This window comes from Antedon mediterranea, chromosome 7, assembly GCF_964355755.1.
Source record: "Antedon mediterranea chromosome 7, ecAntMedi1.1, whole genome shotgun sequence".
NCBI lineage: Eukaryota > Metazoa > Echinodermata > Crinoidea > Comatulida > Antedonidae > Antedon > Antedon mediterranea.
Window position 1 is genome coordinate 3,826,168 of NC_092676.1, and position 16,163 is coordinate 3,842,330.

Genomic DNA, 16,163 nt, shown 5'->3' on the forward strand with positions numbered 1-16,163 from the left:
TTAGGTTTGTGAACAGATAGGTTGAGGCACAGTTGTACTGAACAATTCTCACATTATTTTATAAATATTATTTTATTATTATTTTGGGATATTGTGTATAGATTGATTGGATATCCTTCTAAAGTAAAATACTCAATCAATAAGTTTATAAATAATCAAAAAGTTAAAAAGAATATCGAATAATCCCCAACTGAATATCAAATAACCCCTAACTCATATCCCATGTTGTCCAGGAAAATAAAATCAATTTTTAAATTTACTACAGGACTAAAAAAAATGTAGTACCTTTGTTTTTATTTCAGTATTTTGCCTTTAATAAAAATACTCAAATTAGAAAGAGGATGGAGTGTAAAAGAAACCGGTATCAATAATTTACGATTACCAATATTTTCAAAATATTGGAATATTAAGAATTTCTGCTCTTTATTGAATAAACGTATTCAAAAATATTTTATATTTTTGTGTATTTTTCATATTTTCATTAAATATTAATAAGATTAAATTTACTATTAAAAATCATATAAAATATTATAAAAAAGTGATTGTATACCATGGAGCGGCTCCTTTGAGAGACCTCTATTAAGGGGACACTCACAAATCGAACAAGAGGAAATATGTTTTTTAACACTGCTACCAACCCCTATTAAGGGACACTTTGTTGGGTCTCAAAGCTGTCCCCTTAATAGAGGTTCTGCTGTATTTCAGTAAACTAGTTGTTACTTCTGTTCTACATCCATATCTTTCTTCAGCTTGGCGAGACCTAGGAGCCGTGCGTCCCTCCATTGATGTCTCTCCTCTAGCTTGTCGAGAGGTATCTGCGAATTCATATCCTTGACTATTTCGTTGAGTGCGGCACCGTCGAAAGTTGGCACTGGCCCAAAATCTGCTGAAACTGATTTCATACTTGACGCATATCGATCTATATAATTTTGCATACCTGGTGATGAATTATAAATGTAATATTATAAGAATATTAAATATTAATTCATTAATTAGCATGAATGCTTAAATGCTTTTGACAGACTATTGACATTTTAGCACTACTTTTCCGTTTACCAACCAACCACCCTCCCACCTAAAAAAAAAACTCCACCCCGACCGTTTAAAACTAGTGTAACAGATTATATAAGTGGCAACTAACAAATTGTAGTTACATCATTCATACTCTTTAATTATACGCTTAAATTGCTGGTAGCCAATTTATGTATGTTATGCACACATTACCAACAGCTAAGCGTTCCATTAGAAGGACAAGGCTATGATCATGGCTAAACCTTCGCACAGCACTATCAAATGTTAATCAACTTTGAGAAAAGAGATTATAATGCTAATATATAATTGCATTTTTGTATCGTATCACTTTATATTTGGATTCTCTCCTATCAGGTTTAATATCATGCTTGATAACATTACAGTAACTTAATCAGGTGTGACCTCTTGAACTCTCTAAAAACTAAATTCATTTTCTTGGTAAGAGGATTATAGATATCTTATATGGAACATCCATAGATTAACATCATTAATGACTAATTTCAATATATAAAGTAATCTGATTATTTTGTATTATTAGGTTCTGTCTATCTAACAAATTAGTGTGATGTGCCCAAATATGGTAGTGATATTCCCTAATATGGTATAGTGATATGACATCATCATCATGTCCATATATGGGCACATCACATTGCTTTATCACATAAAGATAGTGTAGATAGAGCTTTAGTGGAGAAACTTAATATCGAAAATACAATCCTATTTGGGCAATTATGAAGATAAACGAGAGATCAGTAATTTATTTAAGCTACTATCAGCACTTCCTCATTTCAGAAATCGTGGAACCACCCCTGGATAGGAAAGGCTTGAAATTTTACCTTCAGCGTTAAGATGCATGACTTCAAACGGACCAAGAAAAGCGTAGCGTGGGCCTAGCCCAGCTGTCATTACCTTATCCACATCCTCAGCTGACATTACACCATCCTAAGAATAATAAGAAGTTAAGAGCATTAGCAAGCAGATTAGCAGACTAATCTGTACCAGCTTGAATAAGTTCAGATGCCTAAATACATTTTAAGCATCAATGGAGAATGATTGGTAAAAGACTGATAAGTACAACTAAAAGTAAACGTATAGAAACAATATAAAAAAACAAAAAAAGAAAATCAGTAAAAAGTATTTGAAATATTAAAATTTTTTAAAAGCGTGGTTCCCACTAGAGATGGAATGTAAAGCAAATATGCAACATAAGAAAATGTCGTGAGGTGGTTTCCCGAAAGATTGTAAAATCAAAACGGTACTGGGTATGACCAACTAGCGTTCTTGTCACCAACTAGTCATCCATTCATAGAAGTACTGATGTAGTAGCCTATCTGTACGGTGACCATAGAATGTGACTCGAGACATGACTAACTACGACTTTTAGTTGATAGAAGATTGCCCTTCCAATAATTGTGTTTGACCGTAGACTCTGAACCTGGTTCAGGCCGCATACTTTGTTATAAGCTGTACTATGTTTTCCAGTGTTCTTGCAAACTGATTTTATTTCCTGTAACAATGTTTGCAGTACGTCGGTTCCCACTTGTGATTACGCAATACAGCACTATGGTCGATAGTTCTAGTGGGAACCACGCTTAAGTAACAATTTGATGAAAAAAGACAATCGAGTATATATACAATGATATTAAACTACCTGAACAAGACGCCAGCATTCTCCGATGATTGCATATTGGATACGATTTAAAGCAAACCCTGGCAACTCTTTTTTAATCAACACAGGGACTTGACCGATCTCCGTCATTAATTCTTTCGTTCGTTCCACCACATTTTTCTGTGTCCAGCGAGACGGAATAACTTCCATAAGGGGCACATAATAAGGCGGATTTACCTGCCAAAAAAAATTTAGGTTTTTAAGTATTTAGATTATAGTATATTGATATTATTATTATTTTTATAATAATTTTTTAAATTAATACTGTAACATACTAACTGGATGACAAACTATGCATTGTTCACGCTTGGGTAGTTCTTCTGTGAATAGAGAGGGCGCTAGACATGAAGTTGAGCTTGAGATAACAGCACTTTCATCTGCATATTTATCAAGATTTTTAAAAACAGACTTTTTTAGGTCTAGATTTTCTGGTACACATTCCTAAAAACAAACAAAAAAATATAAGTAATACATTAAGAGTGGAGCTGTAGCTTGGTGATTAAGGGGCTTGCCTTCCAATCCCAAAATCCAGGGTTCAATCCTGACCTAGTGGCAGGGTTCAATCCTGACCTAGTGGCAGGGTTCAATCCTGACCTAGTGGCAGGGTTCAATCCTGACCTAGTGGCAGGGTTCAATCCTGACCTAGTGGCAGGGTTGTAACTCACGACTCTTTCAACTCCACTCCCTAAGCCTCAAATGAGACTTAGTTTATAATCTCGATAAATTCAAATATAATTAATATCCATCCTGTAATTGGTAAGTTTGTGCTCGCTGTTGGATGCGTATAAAATATAAAAAAAAGGTGAAATAATACTTTTAATAAAATAATGTTTCTTTTTACCTGAATATGTTTTGCACCAGTAATAGTTTTTTCTAGGTCATTGCTGCCTGATATCAAATTAAACTGTTCATTCACACTCAATGTTCCTCTTAACATGCCAGACTTCTTGACAGCTTCTAACTGAATTTTAATATCACTTAATGCGGACGTAACCTAGGAAACAATAATCAACATTTAATGTTAATATTTTTAATTAATTAATCATCAATATAAAAAAATCAGAGTGCATTAGGTTAAGTGATCATATTTGTACAATATTATTATATTGAGGCATAAAAAATGTTTAAAGAGAATGTGTATATATTTATTAAACAGCTCAATGAAGGATTATATAGAGGAAGAATACAATGGACATACTAATAAGAATATATCCACCACTCCAGAAATATTATGATATATTTTAATTAAAGTTGCAAAACACAAAAGAAAACCAGTTATAATCCCATGCTCAAATATAATGCACTTTTCAATTTATGACCCCACTATACAACCCCCTGACATTTGTCCGATGTGCGTCATACCTTATGAATAACATGATGCACCCGTGCATCAAAAACGTGCCTTACCTTTAGGTGACCATGACGCACCCATTTTGACGCACTGTGACCATGTTGTTTATGATATGGTGGTTAGAAAAGTGACAGACATTGACACACCATCGTTCATTGATGTGACGTACCATCTAGGTTGTTTGATGCACCCCTGCATCGGTTATTATTTGTAAATGACGCACCACTCCAGGGGTCGTATAGTGGGTCATACAATTGATACGTGCATAATTAACACACAATAATTTGGTAATTCATTCCATTGTTAATTCAGTCCAAATTTAATCAAGGTACCAACATTTTAACAAATATTGTATCCAGGGACAGACACGGTATATCATTCTTTTTTACATTAAAAAGAATATTAAATATGAATATTTAGAATGTGAAAATGACCTGTTCATCTTTGATATCATAAAGGACTACATTGTATCCTGCACCAGCAAACAGCATGGCCCAACTTCGTCCAATCAAACCACTGAAAGGTGAGCAAAATACCAAATTTTAAAGAAGAGCAGTTACCATGTTTTATTGGGAATAACCTGTGTTGTGGTCATCATGATGATGAGCCCACAGGCCTGGAATTTAGTTATTAAAATCTAATATTTTTCTTTTGACTTTTGTCAATCATGTCCTTGATTGATCCTTAAAAATAAAATGAATTATTATTAATTATAAAATAAATTCCATTTATTCATCTTACCACATAGCAGACAGTGGGTGGTAGATAACACCATGCGGCTCCCTCCAAAACCCGCCATGCGGCTCCCTCCAAAACCCGCCATGCAACTACTCTCTGCCGTATTATACCGCCGTTAGTCGGCCTACTTAACTACTGCTACTACTCTATAGCCTAGCCTAGCTAGCTATCTAGGCTAGGAGGCTAGCTAATAAGCCTTTAGGGCCTAGGCCTGGCCCTACTATTATAGAGGCTAGAATGTACTAGCTAGCCTAGCTTACTAGGGCCTAGGCCTAGCTAGCCTACTAAAACAAGTACTACTACTCTAGCCTAGGCCACTGTAACTTAATAACAGTTATACCTCCCGACAATAGCAATTTTCTCTTTTTTAAGAGTAGTTTTTACGGAGTTTGAGGCCATGATTATTTTTCTAAAACGGGGATATCAGGTGATATATCGGACGTCTGCTATCAGTCGCCTGCAATGAAAAATACATTACACCAATTAGTAAATAAAATTAACTAAAAGATAAAATAATTTTCTTCATTTAAAAAAAAATTATGAATTACTATTTTAAGAGTTTACTGATAAAAATGTAAGATTTCCTATTTGAAAGTATGTTTTACTAAATACTGTATGATAAATTAAATAAAGGTCAACACCAAATTTGACCCCATCCCATCACTCTTTTGCTTTTCCGATTCGGTCAAAATGAAGTAAGAATATTTTATAAACGTATAAATATTGCTTAAAAATCATATGTATCGTAAACAATAGTTTTAAATTGTTACTTGTACTGAATGATTAATATATACTCATTTAGTAAATTGATATTTCTTTTTATTCATAGACTCGAGCTGTGCAATTACAGTGGATATAAAATCCAACCCGGTCATGGGAAGCGTTACGCTAGGATCGATGGAAAAGTAAGACTGAATTATTGATGGATGATAGAGACACGTACCTTACCCTTATTATTATTATTATTATTATTATTATTTATTTCCTTTATTGCATCAAGTAAGCAGTGATGAAGTTGACATAAATATAATAGTAAATATGTAAACACATAGTATAACACAGTCCAAACAAGTAATACTAAAATATATCATAGTCCACAAATCAGTCTTTCAATGGCCATCATAGTACATCCAGTAACACAAACCAATAGAGGTTCACAATTTGCTTATCATAACTCAGCTACTGATCATTCACCAATAATTGAAAACTCCGTGGAAAGTAATGAAGTTTTGCTACTGTACTTGCTAGGGTGTAATGATAAATGGCCTAGTTGATAACGATTTTTTTTACAAAGTAAACAACAATATGAATACAAACTCCTTATAATAGTGGCTACGTCGTAACACCACCTAGCTAGGCGTAAATTAAATCCACAAGCTATGATATCAAACCTAAGGCCTAGGCCTTCACCTATTTATTGAGATGTAGGCCAGATATGATCGTGGAAGAACGATTTATTTAGTGCACTTTTTTTTTTATTTAAATGGGGCTACTTTTTGTTTACAAAATGAATTGCTACATAAATCTAAACAAAATAAAAATAAAAACTGTCAACAAATTTTAAAATAATTTGTTATACTTTCAGGTTTTCAACTTTATGAACGGCAAATGCCAAGCATCCTTCATGATGCGCCGCAACCCCCGTGAAATCAACTGGACTGTCCTGTACAGACGCAAACACAAGAAGGGAACCCAGGAAGAAGTGATGAAGAAGAGAACAAGACGTACTGCAAAGTACCAAAGGTCAATCACAGGCGCATCTCTGGCTGACATCATGGCAAAGAGGAACCAGAAACCAGAAGTAAGAAAGGCCCAAAGAGAGCAAGCAGTCAAGTAAGTACCATTATGACCATCGAAGTAATGCACTTGTCAATTGTATGACCCACTATACGACCCCCGGGAGAGGTGCGTCATGGGTGCGTCATTTACAAATAATTACTGACGCAGGGGTGCGTCAAAAAACCTAGATGGTACGTCACATCAATGAACAAGGTGTGTCAATGTCCGTCACTTTACCACCCACCATATCATAAACAACATGGTCACAGTGCGTCAAAATGGGTGCGTCATGGTCACCTAAAGGTAAGTCACCTTTTTGACGCACTGGTGCGTCATGGTATTCCAAAGTATGACGCACATCGGACAAATGAAGCACCTCTCCCGGGGGTCGTATAGTGGGTCATACAATTGACAAGTGCATAAAATCACTCATGCATGCATTTTAAATTTTAAAAATTGCGTTTTTCCAAGAGATGGATGGTCTAGACCTAGGCGTTGTTTTAGCAGGTCATTAAAAATAAGAAATAATATTTTACCTTTTTTTTAATGTTTAATGCGCAAAAAAATGGCGATCTAGATTTTCTTAAATTTATGTCGGTTAAAGATGTATATTTCCCCAAAAACATGAAAAATTAAGATTAATTAAATCAGACTTTGACTGGTAGCAAATTTGACCATTTTTGCTTAAAATTACAGTTTTTTCAGGTAAATACATTTTTTTAGATCCAATTTTATCCAAAAGTGGATAACTATTATGTGACATTAAAATGGCATATTCAACAAAAATTATTTTTCATCTTTTAGCTTGGACAACAGTTTTTTAGGCCTTATCATTACCTCAACTTCTTGTAAATCATAATTTGTGTATGTCACTGTCAGTATTTAGAAAAAAAAACTGTACTGTTTACAAAAACTCATTGTGTATTTAACGGTCTTTGTAGTATATCAAATGGGTTGAAAGCCTTGAAATATTATTTTTTTTTTTTAACCTACATCATATTGAAATTGTTGAATACAATGTTATTTTTTGTAGAGCTGCTAAGGATGCCAAGCGAAGCAAACAAGCCCAAAAAGTTTCTAAGCCAAGTAAAGTGAGTATAATGCACTAATTGTATGATACACTATACGACCCCTGGGAGAGGTGCGTCATTTTAATTAAAGACGCAGGGACTGTACAACCAGCACAACCTTACAGATGTTTTTTTTTTCATAACATAACATATCCCTATTTAATATTAGTCCTGTACAAATGTAAAAACACAGGTTCCATTGTATATTGACTGTTTTTTTTTTTATTTTGTCAAATTATGATGCCTATTTTTATTATTTTATCCATGCAATTTCTCCCTTTAAATGTACAATTTAAAACTGTATAGAAACTGATGATAACATGTATTAGGCCCTCTATAGATTTGCAACAGCCAAAATGCCAGTGATCAGCATGCTGATTGTTGTTAAGCTCTGTCTACACTATCAAACTTATTATGTGACAAAAAAATGTGATGTGCCCATATATGGACATGTCATATCACTACCATAGTTGGATATTTCGTACTTTTTTTTTATCAAACTAGATTAATAGTGTAGACAGAGCTTTAAACAATTCCTTATAATCTTTTAGGATAATGTTACAAAGTTCTTTAACATACACACATATCCATTATTATGAACACACGGTCAATAAATTAACGTTTCATTGGAAGGGCGAAGCAATTCTGCATTCTCGCATTTCCGGCCGATTCCTTTACCATTGCGCAATATCATTCGCAAAATTCAATTTTCAATCAACATCGTCATACAATCCTTCAATGCATAAATTAGATTAGGTTTAAATCTATTAAGATTAAATGCATCAGGCCTAATGAATACTGTATTAATACATCGTATTCTTTTGAACAGTGTCAAATTATGTTACGGTACATTAAATACAGCGTAATCACATGTGATGCTGTATCACGTATCCCATTTATTGTCATGATACTGGAGTAATGTAAATTATGTATTTGAAAGGTCTAGATTAAACTGTATATTCAATCCATTTGTGCACACATTTGACTTTGTGATTAGTTTAAATTATGAAAGCTAAACCAGAGTGATTATGGGTGAATTAGGTATTTGTGTGAAATTGTGTTGGCCACTGATATTATTAATCTTATAATGTCATTCATTTCTGTGTGTGACATTATTTATTTGAACTCAAGTTGAGTAAATGACAATGCATTTAAAATCATTGCATGTTTGTTCTAAATGTAAATGCCGAAATCTGCATTTTAGTTTTTACACAACAAATTTGCAGGAACGTTGAAAGATTTTTATTTTCGTAGAAATTTATTTATACTGAACTGTAGCAGTATTTAAAATTCAAATACCGTAGATGCTATTTACGTTTAATTAAGAAGATATATTAAGAAGGCACTTGGCAACCATAATGATGGTACTGTAATAATCTTTGCTATCTGAAAAAAAAAAAACGCCACTAAAATCATATTGCTGAATCAAATAGTACCGTACTGACGCGGGTATAAGCCCACCCCCCTCGAACATGAAATCACGTCAAGTTTGGGGGGTGGGCTTATACCCGAGGATCCAAAAATGCAGATCGTCAAAAACAGCACATGTACACTGTGTATTCCCACCATGCGAGCGAGCGCCCTCTCGAGCTAAATACACGAGGTGTAGAGTGTCGGAAAATTAAGCTTATAGTTCGTGTAATTTATCGTAGAATATCTTATTTTAAACATCAATTTAACAAGAATTTATCAAGCAGAAAAGCAAGTATACAATGTTCGTTAAATAGAAATGTACCAAAGAAATTTAATAAGCTTGTTTATGGCAGCCGATACCAAATAGTGGTTTTCCGTTTTGGCGACTTGTAGCGTCGTGTGTGAAGCGATCTTCGACCGCGATGGAGTGTAAACAAAACAGGACCGCTAGGCCTCGTATGGCCTAGCGTATATTAGCCTAGCTTGGTTATGATCAAAGGTAGGAGTATTCGGTGTATGGACGTCGCCAAATACAAAATAATGTATTACGACACACACTGTAGATCTTCGAATTAATGGGTGGGCTTATACCCGAGTGCCTCATTTTTCATGAAAATTAGTCAAAAGTCGGGGGTGGGCTTATACCCGAGTATGGGCTTATACCCGCGTCAGTACGGTACTTGTCTGGGATTGCAGAATTAAAAAAAAAGAAATAATAGGTTTTACGTCCATAACTTGTTATGTTTTCTGTGAATATTCATTTTCCTTTCGATCACTGAGCTGAGTTTTTAGACATAGACATAATCGTAGGTCTTGAAAATTTGCCCGTAGAAAGTTAAATTAATACATTCTAGTTTATGGTACAATATTTCAAATCTTAGTAATATCAAAACATTATATGTATTATGATTTGCTTTTTATGATTTGAATGTTATTATTTTAATGCTTACTTAAAAGCTCTGTCTACACTATCAAACTAGTTTGATAAAAAAAAGTGCGATGTGCCCAAATATTCTTTCTTTATTTCCATTCACATAATCATAAACATATATAATCATAGTACAAAGACAAAGAATGGCAAGGTAGTGATATGCCCAAATATGGTAGTGATATGAGAGCATGTCCATATATGGGCACATCACATTTTTTTTTCACATAAAGTCTGATAGTGTAGACAGAGCTTTAGCATTGGTTTTTGGCATGTCAGTTTCAGAGTACATTCAAAACTGATATATAACAATAAAATAAATCAGATAATTATTTGAGAAACTTCAAAGGTGTTGCAGTTACAACATTGTATACACTGGAGACTTGTTGACGATAATTTTCACAATATCTATCAACGTTTACACCGGTTTTATTACTTTACGCTCATTCTGTTTCCTAACACGTTGTTGGCTTGTAAATAAGTTCATACGGCATTGTTTGGTTTTTATAACGGCGTCGCAATGTGCTTCGCTGAGCAGGTTATTACCAGACATCTAAGACTGTGATAATATCGTATAACTATAACAATTTATCTTTCACATTTACAGTATTGCTTTAATAATTATTTAGCACTTCTAGACATATTTTTCATCATATTTTTTAAAAATTATAAGTTTCAAACGTCACTTACTGATACACTGTTTAGTAGTCATTTTTTATTAAGGATTTATATTTGTTTCAAATATTTTTTTGGGAGTTCAATACAATTATTATTATTATACAATAATATAAATTTATTATTTTTGCGATTCAGCCACAGTACAGTAGAACACTTTTTTTACGTTCCCTGGATTTTACGCTTAAAATAACCGATGACGTAAAATGAAGGTTCTACTGCATATGATCAGTGATTATAAGGAAATTCACTTCTAATCACAATTAGTCTGTGTGCCTTCAAAACACAATATTCCACTAATATATAATGTGATTTATATCTAAAGCTCTGTCTACACTATTAAACTAGTTTGACAAAAAAAGTGTGTCCAAATATAATAGTGATATACCAGGGCTCGATTTAGTGCTAGCCCGGCGTACAATGGCTAGTAAAAACAGCTCCGGGCTACCTAAAGTATCTTCCTTTAAGCCCGGATGGCTAGTAGGTTGTGGGAACTCGAAATTGGGACGAAATGACCTCATAAAAATAACTCCAGCATAAAAGACATATGTCTTGGCAACATCAGCAAAAAAACCACTCGCTGTGGCCATAACAAGTGATGATGTAGGCGGAGCCTCTCATAATCAAGCAAATTTTCCGAATTATGATTGGCCATTTATGTTTTTGTCACCCAGGTTATTGTGAAGTAGGCGGAGCTTCATTATCAGGTCAAACGTGTCACAAAAATATGACCATAAATAACGAACTGTGATTGGTCAAATGTATTAGAATTTTGTCAATGTTAAAAATAACTTGTCTAGTCTTGTCAGGCCTGGTTGTCACAGATCAAAGCTAGGGATATTTTGTAGGGCCGGGTGGCTGGCTCTATCCCTGTAGGTAGGCCATGGAGGCCATATTTTATAATATGCGTAGGCCTAGATAGAATCAAAAGCCATCGTTTGGCATCGTGATGGCTGCTCAGCAGCTAGGCCTAGCTAGATACGGCGCGCCCTAGATACTACCATTTTGGTAACAGTTGAGTAGAGTAGGCCAGGTGCTCCAATGCGATCTAGCTAGGCTAGGTAGGCCTACGTCTATCCTAGCTACCCTACTATAAATAATAGGCTCTCTAGGCCTAGCCTAAGGTAGACAGAATCTAATTAGTTTTCTTGGCTAGGTTGAAGCCCAACAACAAAAAGACCTCAATAAATCGATTCTGTGAATATGGTGAGCATGAAATAGACTATGCGTCGCGACGCAAAGTCAATTTTTATAATGTGAACAATAAAGAAATACAATTTTGTGTAATTTTTCATGCAATAATAGTTTAATACAGTATTTATGTAAAGGTTTAGCAATTCTCGAGCGTTTAGATTAGTGCGCATTGTTAATTGTGGTAATGAGCATTGTTGAAGGGACAGCAGAAGATGTTGATGTTGTCAATGCACCACCCCAACTCTGTTCGGGATTTGAACGCCCTGACAAAGAGACCGCTATTGTACAAAATGCCTGAATTCATTTATATGGCGGCCCTGCTATCACGGTGCGATAATAAGAGTGGGCTAGTAAAATAATGTATGGGCTAGTGAAATCTACAGTGAACTAGCCCAGTGGGCTAGCAACATGAAAAAGATAAATCGAGCCCTGTATACCCAAATATGGTAGTGATATATTAATTACCAAGGATTGTTAGGCGCTCGGTTCTTTGTAGGGCGCCATATAAAAACTTGTATAGAATAGAATGTGACATCATCATGTCCATATATGGGCACATCACATTTTTCTGTCACATAAAGATTGATAGTGTAAACAGAGCTTTTACAGCATATCATTTTGTAAACTTTTTCATGGAAAGTTATTGTACAAATGATTAGTAAATGATTTTTTTTTGTGAACATGTATAGTTATTGTACAAACGATTGTTTTTTCAGACGTCTCAGCAGAAGAGACCAGGTCAAAGCAAGGCAATGAAACAACCAAGAGCTGCGGCACCACGAGTAGGAGGAAAGCGTTAAAACAACGCCTTCTTTTGTAAATTTATTCAGCTATGTGATAAAAAAAAATAATAAACCACTTCATGTCGTGAAGTAAACTATGATTTTGTTGGTTGTTCAAATGTTGTTGCTGCGAAGCTTGAGGTCAACCTTTCATCATGATATGAAAGGTCATTGTTTGTCAGAATCCACCGGCTTATGAAAGGATTTTAAAATTTCACAAAAATGACTTTGTATGAATCCTTTTAATGTTAATAAACAGCACACAAAAAATTAGATTCAAATACCTAGTAGAACTTGAGAAATAAACAAATTAAATTTTGGTATAAAACGTCCGCAAAATGGCCGACTAACTGGCACGCCATCTTAATTTTTATGAACGTTCTATACGCACGTACGAGATCGTCAAATTTAGAGTTTGAAACACCCGGGGTTGTAGCCACGGCAGCAGTCGTTTTGTGATTGGTTAATGAATTTTAATACAGTCCAATCACCGCCTTGTCTCGTTCGCGGACTGTGTGGTGTAAACAAAATAAACAAACCCATCCTACATGAGACTCACGTGTTGCAAGCTCCCTGTTGCTGCAGTCGTAGAAAATATCGATATTTCACAAATCAATAAAAAGTTGTGTCTGCAAAGATTGTACGTGAAAAGAAGAAAGTGTGTATTTGTACATCTCTCACACTAAACCACTCACGCAGACTACAAATTAGGCTAGGTCTAGTAGACTATAGTTTCTTCTAAATTCGCTAGTACTATACTAGGCCAGGCCAGGCCTACACATGGAGTTACTCCATGGCCTACAGTACAAGAGAGTAGTAGTCGCCGGTCCACCGACGAACCTCCAGGAAGTGGACAAGGCGCGGGCGTAAACGTATGTAAAAGGCGACGTAAATAAAAAAGGTAAGCTTGTGTTGAACTTGTTTTTGGCTCTGACTTTTGTTATTGACTAATAATATAGTAATACAGTATATTATAATACAGTAATACTAATAATTAAAGTAGAGCAGAGGTGAGGCATAGAGGATTATTATAGTTTAGTTAGTAACTGTAATTAAATAATAACCTCTTTCTGTTTGTTACCAAGTCATAAAATATATTACTATAGGGCCTAGGTAGGATTGAATAAAAATAATAGTACATTTCCATCCATTTATTGGTCTTATCTTTGCAGATTTATGGAATCAACAGTACATGAGATGGCTTTGAAGAACTGTAATAGTACTAGTAATAAAATTGTAAACATCAACAAATTATATGGCAGAAATACTAATAGTGTGTGGAATGAATTTTATTGAACAAATGTATCATAATGAGTTTGGAACAAGCAGGATTTTTCAAACGGGACATAAATTACTTTTGAGACCTGAGTGATACATTTTAATTCTATCTACACCAGCCAGCTCCATCATATTCAAGAGATGGATTCTTTCATAAATGTCCATTGTACATAGTATTTGGCTAAATAAATAAAAAAAAGTACAGTAGTGGTTTATTTGTTTATATACCCAGAGTTACAGTATGACTGAAACCCTAGCACTCGCGTCTAAAGAATTCTATTATGCATATTTTACTAGTATTCTTCATAAATATTTAGTTCTGTAATTTTAATTGTCTGCGCTCATTCTATACTTGGTGTCTTAGTATACTGCATAAATGTATCGTGCAAGCATGATCCAAGTAGCATCTATTATAAAGTACGCTGGGCATCTTTCTATTCACCTGAAAAAAGGAAAATGAATAAGCACATGTTTATCTGCCCTCAAAACAAAATAATAATTTAGTATAATGTATTATGTAGGTTTGATCAGTTTAAAATAGCAATGCTCAGTATCTGTGACCTTAATATTATAATTTGACTCTAACATTTGCGCTTCCATTCCAATCAATAAATACATTTGCTTATCCCGTCCATCAATTATCATAGTTGCACTCCAATTATAGACCTGTAGGTAGGTAAAAATACAAATGAATTGTTTATTTACTGTATATGATACAAGCTCAAATACCCCTAACTAGGCCTGGCCTGTTATAACCTTTATTACTACATTAGAGAAAATCCACCTCTATTCATTTTATTGGGAATCCTAATATTTAGTATTCAGTGTTCTGTTGCCTAGCCTAGCTAGGGCGGCATGTAATAACAAAAAAATATTTTAATAATGCGTTAGTCAGGACACTACAGCACACAACAATATTAATAAACGTACTTATAAATAATGTGTATATACATAATAATATAATAATTAACACCCTCAACGATACATCAAGGAGCATACGCTCTCAGCTCACCCCTGGCCGGGCGACTAAACACCGTATCCAGCAGTCATCACTACTAAAATAAAAGACCTAGGCCTCTAGGCCTAGCTAGCTCCAGGCCATGTCATTGTCAAACACCATTTACTCGTCCAACCGTTTCTTCAAAACGATGTTAACACCCGTGTTAACAAGACGATGTGGACGAATTTCCATCAATTTCAGTTAATTACAACGAAATAATAATAAAATGAATGTTTCAATAATACGTGTATAATAAATATAAAATAGCGAAATAAACATCGCTCGCGAGAGGAGGGTCGAGAGAGAGGCCAAGGAGATCGACTCTGTGATTCTCACGCATGCGCAAAATAACTCCGTGTACCCAGCCAGCAAGATAGGCATTTGGCTATGAATTTCGTAAAAGGTGGCCTTGAAAAACGAAATTAAAATCCGTTTTAAAAAAAAAATGGGTGATAATATGAATTAATTTTATTCGATTAGGCTAACATACTTATCCAAGAATAAAAATATCAAAGCGATAAGTAATTACTACCATGCTTTTGCATCAATCAATGATTTACTGCTAAATTCCTATCTCTGTAATACAAAAATAACTTTTAGTGACGTCACAAAAAGTTTTTCACAGGTTTCTCAGGGGCGTTTTGAGGGCGTTGTCGTCCTCCAAAACATTAAGTATGACTATTGCAAGCTTAAAACTGATTGATCTACACGTTGAGCCAATAAAATGATATTGCTAGGAACCCTTTCATATCCATTTTAAGCTTTTTTTGACCAAATGTGAAGTTTAGACAAAAAACTCGAACTTCTCAAAAAGTGTGTATTTTTTAGTCGCGTGCAAGCGCGACTCTACAGCTCACCATGTTCGGTCACTTGGTCGGTCGGTAAACACTAACTCGAATTTGCGCACACGACTGCAGCCATGTATATGGCCTTGTTATTTTTTAAAAAATCACGCAATTTTGGACCATTATCACAACTGGTCTATGCTAGTATCATCTACTATGATGGTGTTAATGGTGTATCAGGTTTTATTGAAAAAACAAAAGCGATTTTTGGACCACTTGTTAGAATTGAGTGGTTTAATGAATAAAACAAGTTTTCATTTTTAGGTCCTTCGGTTGTAACCTGTAGTTGTCTTTGGACAATTGTCCAATGTCTACCTCGAAAACAAATTTCTTTCTCCTTTCTTTGTGACGCTGTTCCCAATGCAAAGATGTAAGCACAACGCTCGAAGGATCCATTGCATTGGTTCCA

The 16,163-nt window shown here is 34.7% G+C and overlaps 2 protein-coding genes and 1 long non-coding RNA gene across 3 annotated transcripts; 1 reads left to right on the plus strand and 2 right to left on the minus strand.

Annotated features, from left to right (window-relative positions):
• Positions 1–408: 408 nt before the first annotated feature.
• On the minus strand, positions 409–5,237 carry LOC140055032 (lambda-crystallin-like). The gene is made up of 7 exons (XM_072100185.1): positions 5,131–5,237; positions 4,487–4,568; positions 3,543–3,695; positions 2,981–3,142; positions 2,684–2,878; positions 1,869–1,974; positions 409–937 (listed from the first exon to the last, which is right to left on the minus strand). Exons 1-7 carry the CDS (start codon positions 5,187–5,189, stop codon positions 717–719), a joined length of 978 nt encoding a protein of 325 aa, XP_071956286.1. The 5' UTR covers positions 5,190–5,237; the 3' UTR covers positions 409–716.
• Positions 5,238–5,454: 217 nt separating this feature from the next.
• Positions 5,455–12,732, plus strand: LOC140053973 (large ribosomal subunit protein eL24-like). The gene is made up of 5 exons (XM_072098754.1): positions 5,455–5,485; positions 5,620–5,695; positions 6,376–6,623; positions 7,603–7,660; positions 12,566–12,732. The coding sequence occupies exons 1-5, from the start codon at positions 5,481–5,483 to the stop codon at positions 12,647–12,649; spliced, it is 471 nt and encodes a 156-aa protein (XP_071954855.1). The 5' UTR covers positions 5,455–5,480; the 3' UTR covers positions 12,650–12,732.
• A 1,209-nt stretch (positions 12,733–13,941) lies between these two features.
• Positions 13,942–15,198, minus strand: LOC140055017 (uncharacterized). Its single transcript, XR_011846607.1, has 3 exons — positions 14,922–15,198; positions 14,471–14,575; positions 13,942–14,351 (listed from the first exon to the last, which is right to left on the minus strand). It is a non-coding gene; the product is annotated as an uncharacterized lncRNA (long non-coding RNA).
• Positions 15,199–16,163: the final 965 nt, after the last annotated feature.

Bases quoted from the DNA above. Each gene is read 5' to 3' on its own strand.
- LOC140053973 (XM_072098754.1), top strand. The intron at 5,696-6,375 runs GTAAGACTGAAT...TTATACTTTCAG, and splicing joins ACGCTAGGATCGATGGAAAA to GTTTTCAACTTTATGAACGG. The intron at 6,624-7,602 runs GTAAGTACCATT...TATTTTTTGTAG, and splicing joins CAAAGAGAGCAAGCAGTCAA to AGCTGCTAAGGATGCCAAGC.
- LOC140055032 (XM_072100185.1), bottom strand. From the start codon at position 5,189: ATGGCCTCAAACTCCGTAAAAACTACTCTTAAAAAAGAGAAAATTGCT. The intron at 2,879-2,980 runs GTTAGTATGTTA...TTTTTTTGGCAG, and splicing joins AATGCATAGTTTGTCATCCA to GTAAATCCGCCTTATTATGT. The intron at 938-1,868 runs GTAAAATTTCAA...ATTCATCACCAG, and splicing joins CATGCATCTTAACGCTGAAG to GTATGCAAAATTATATAGAT.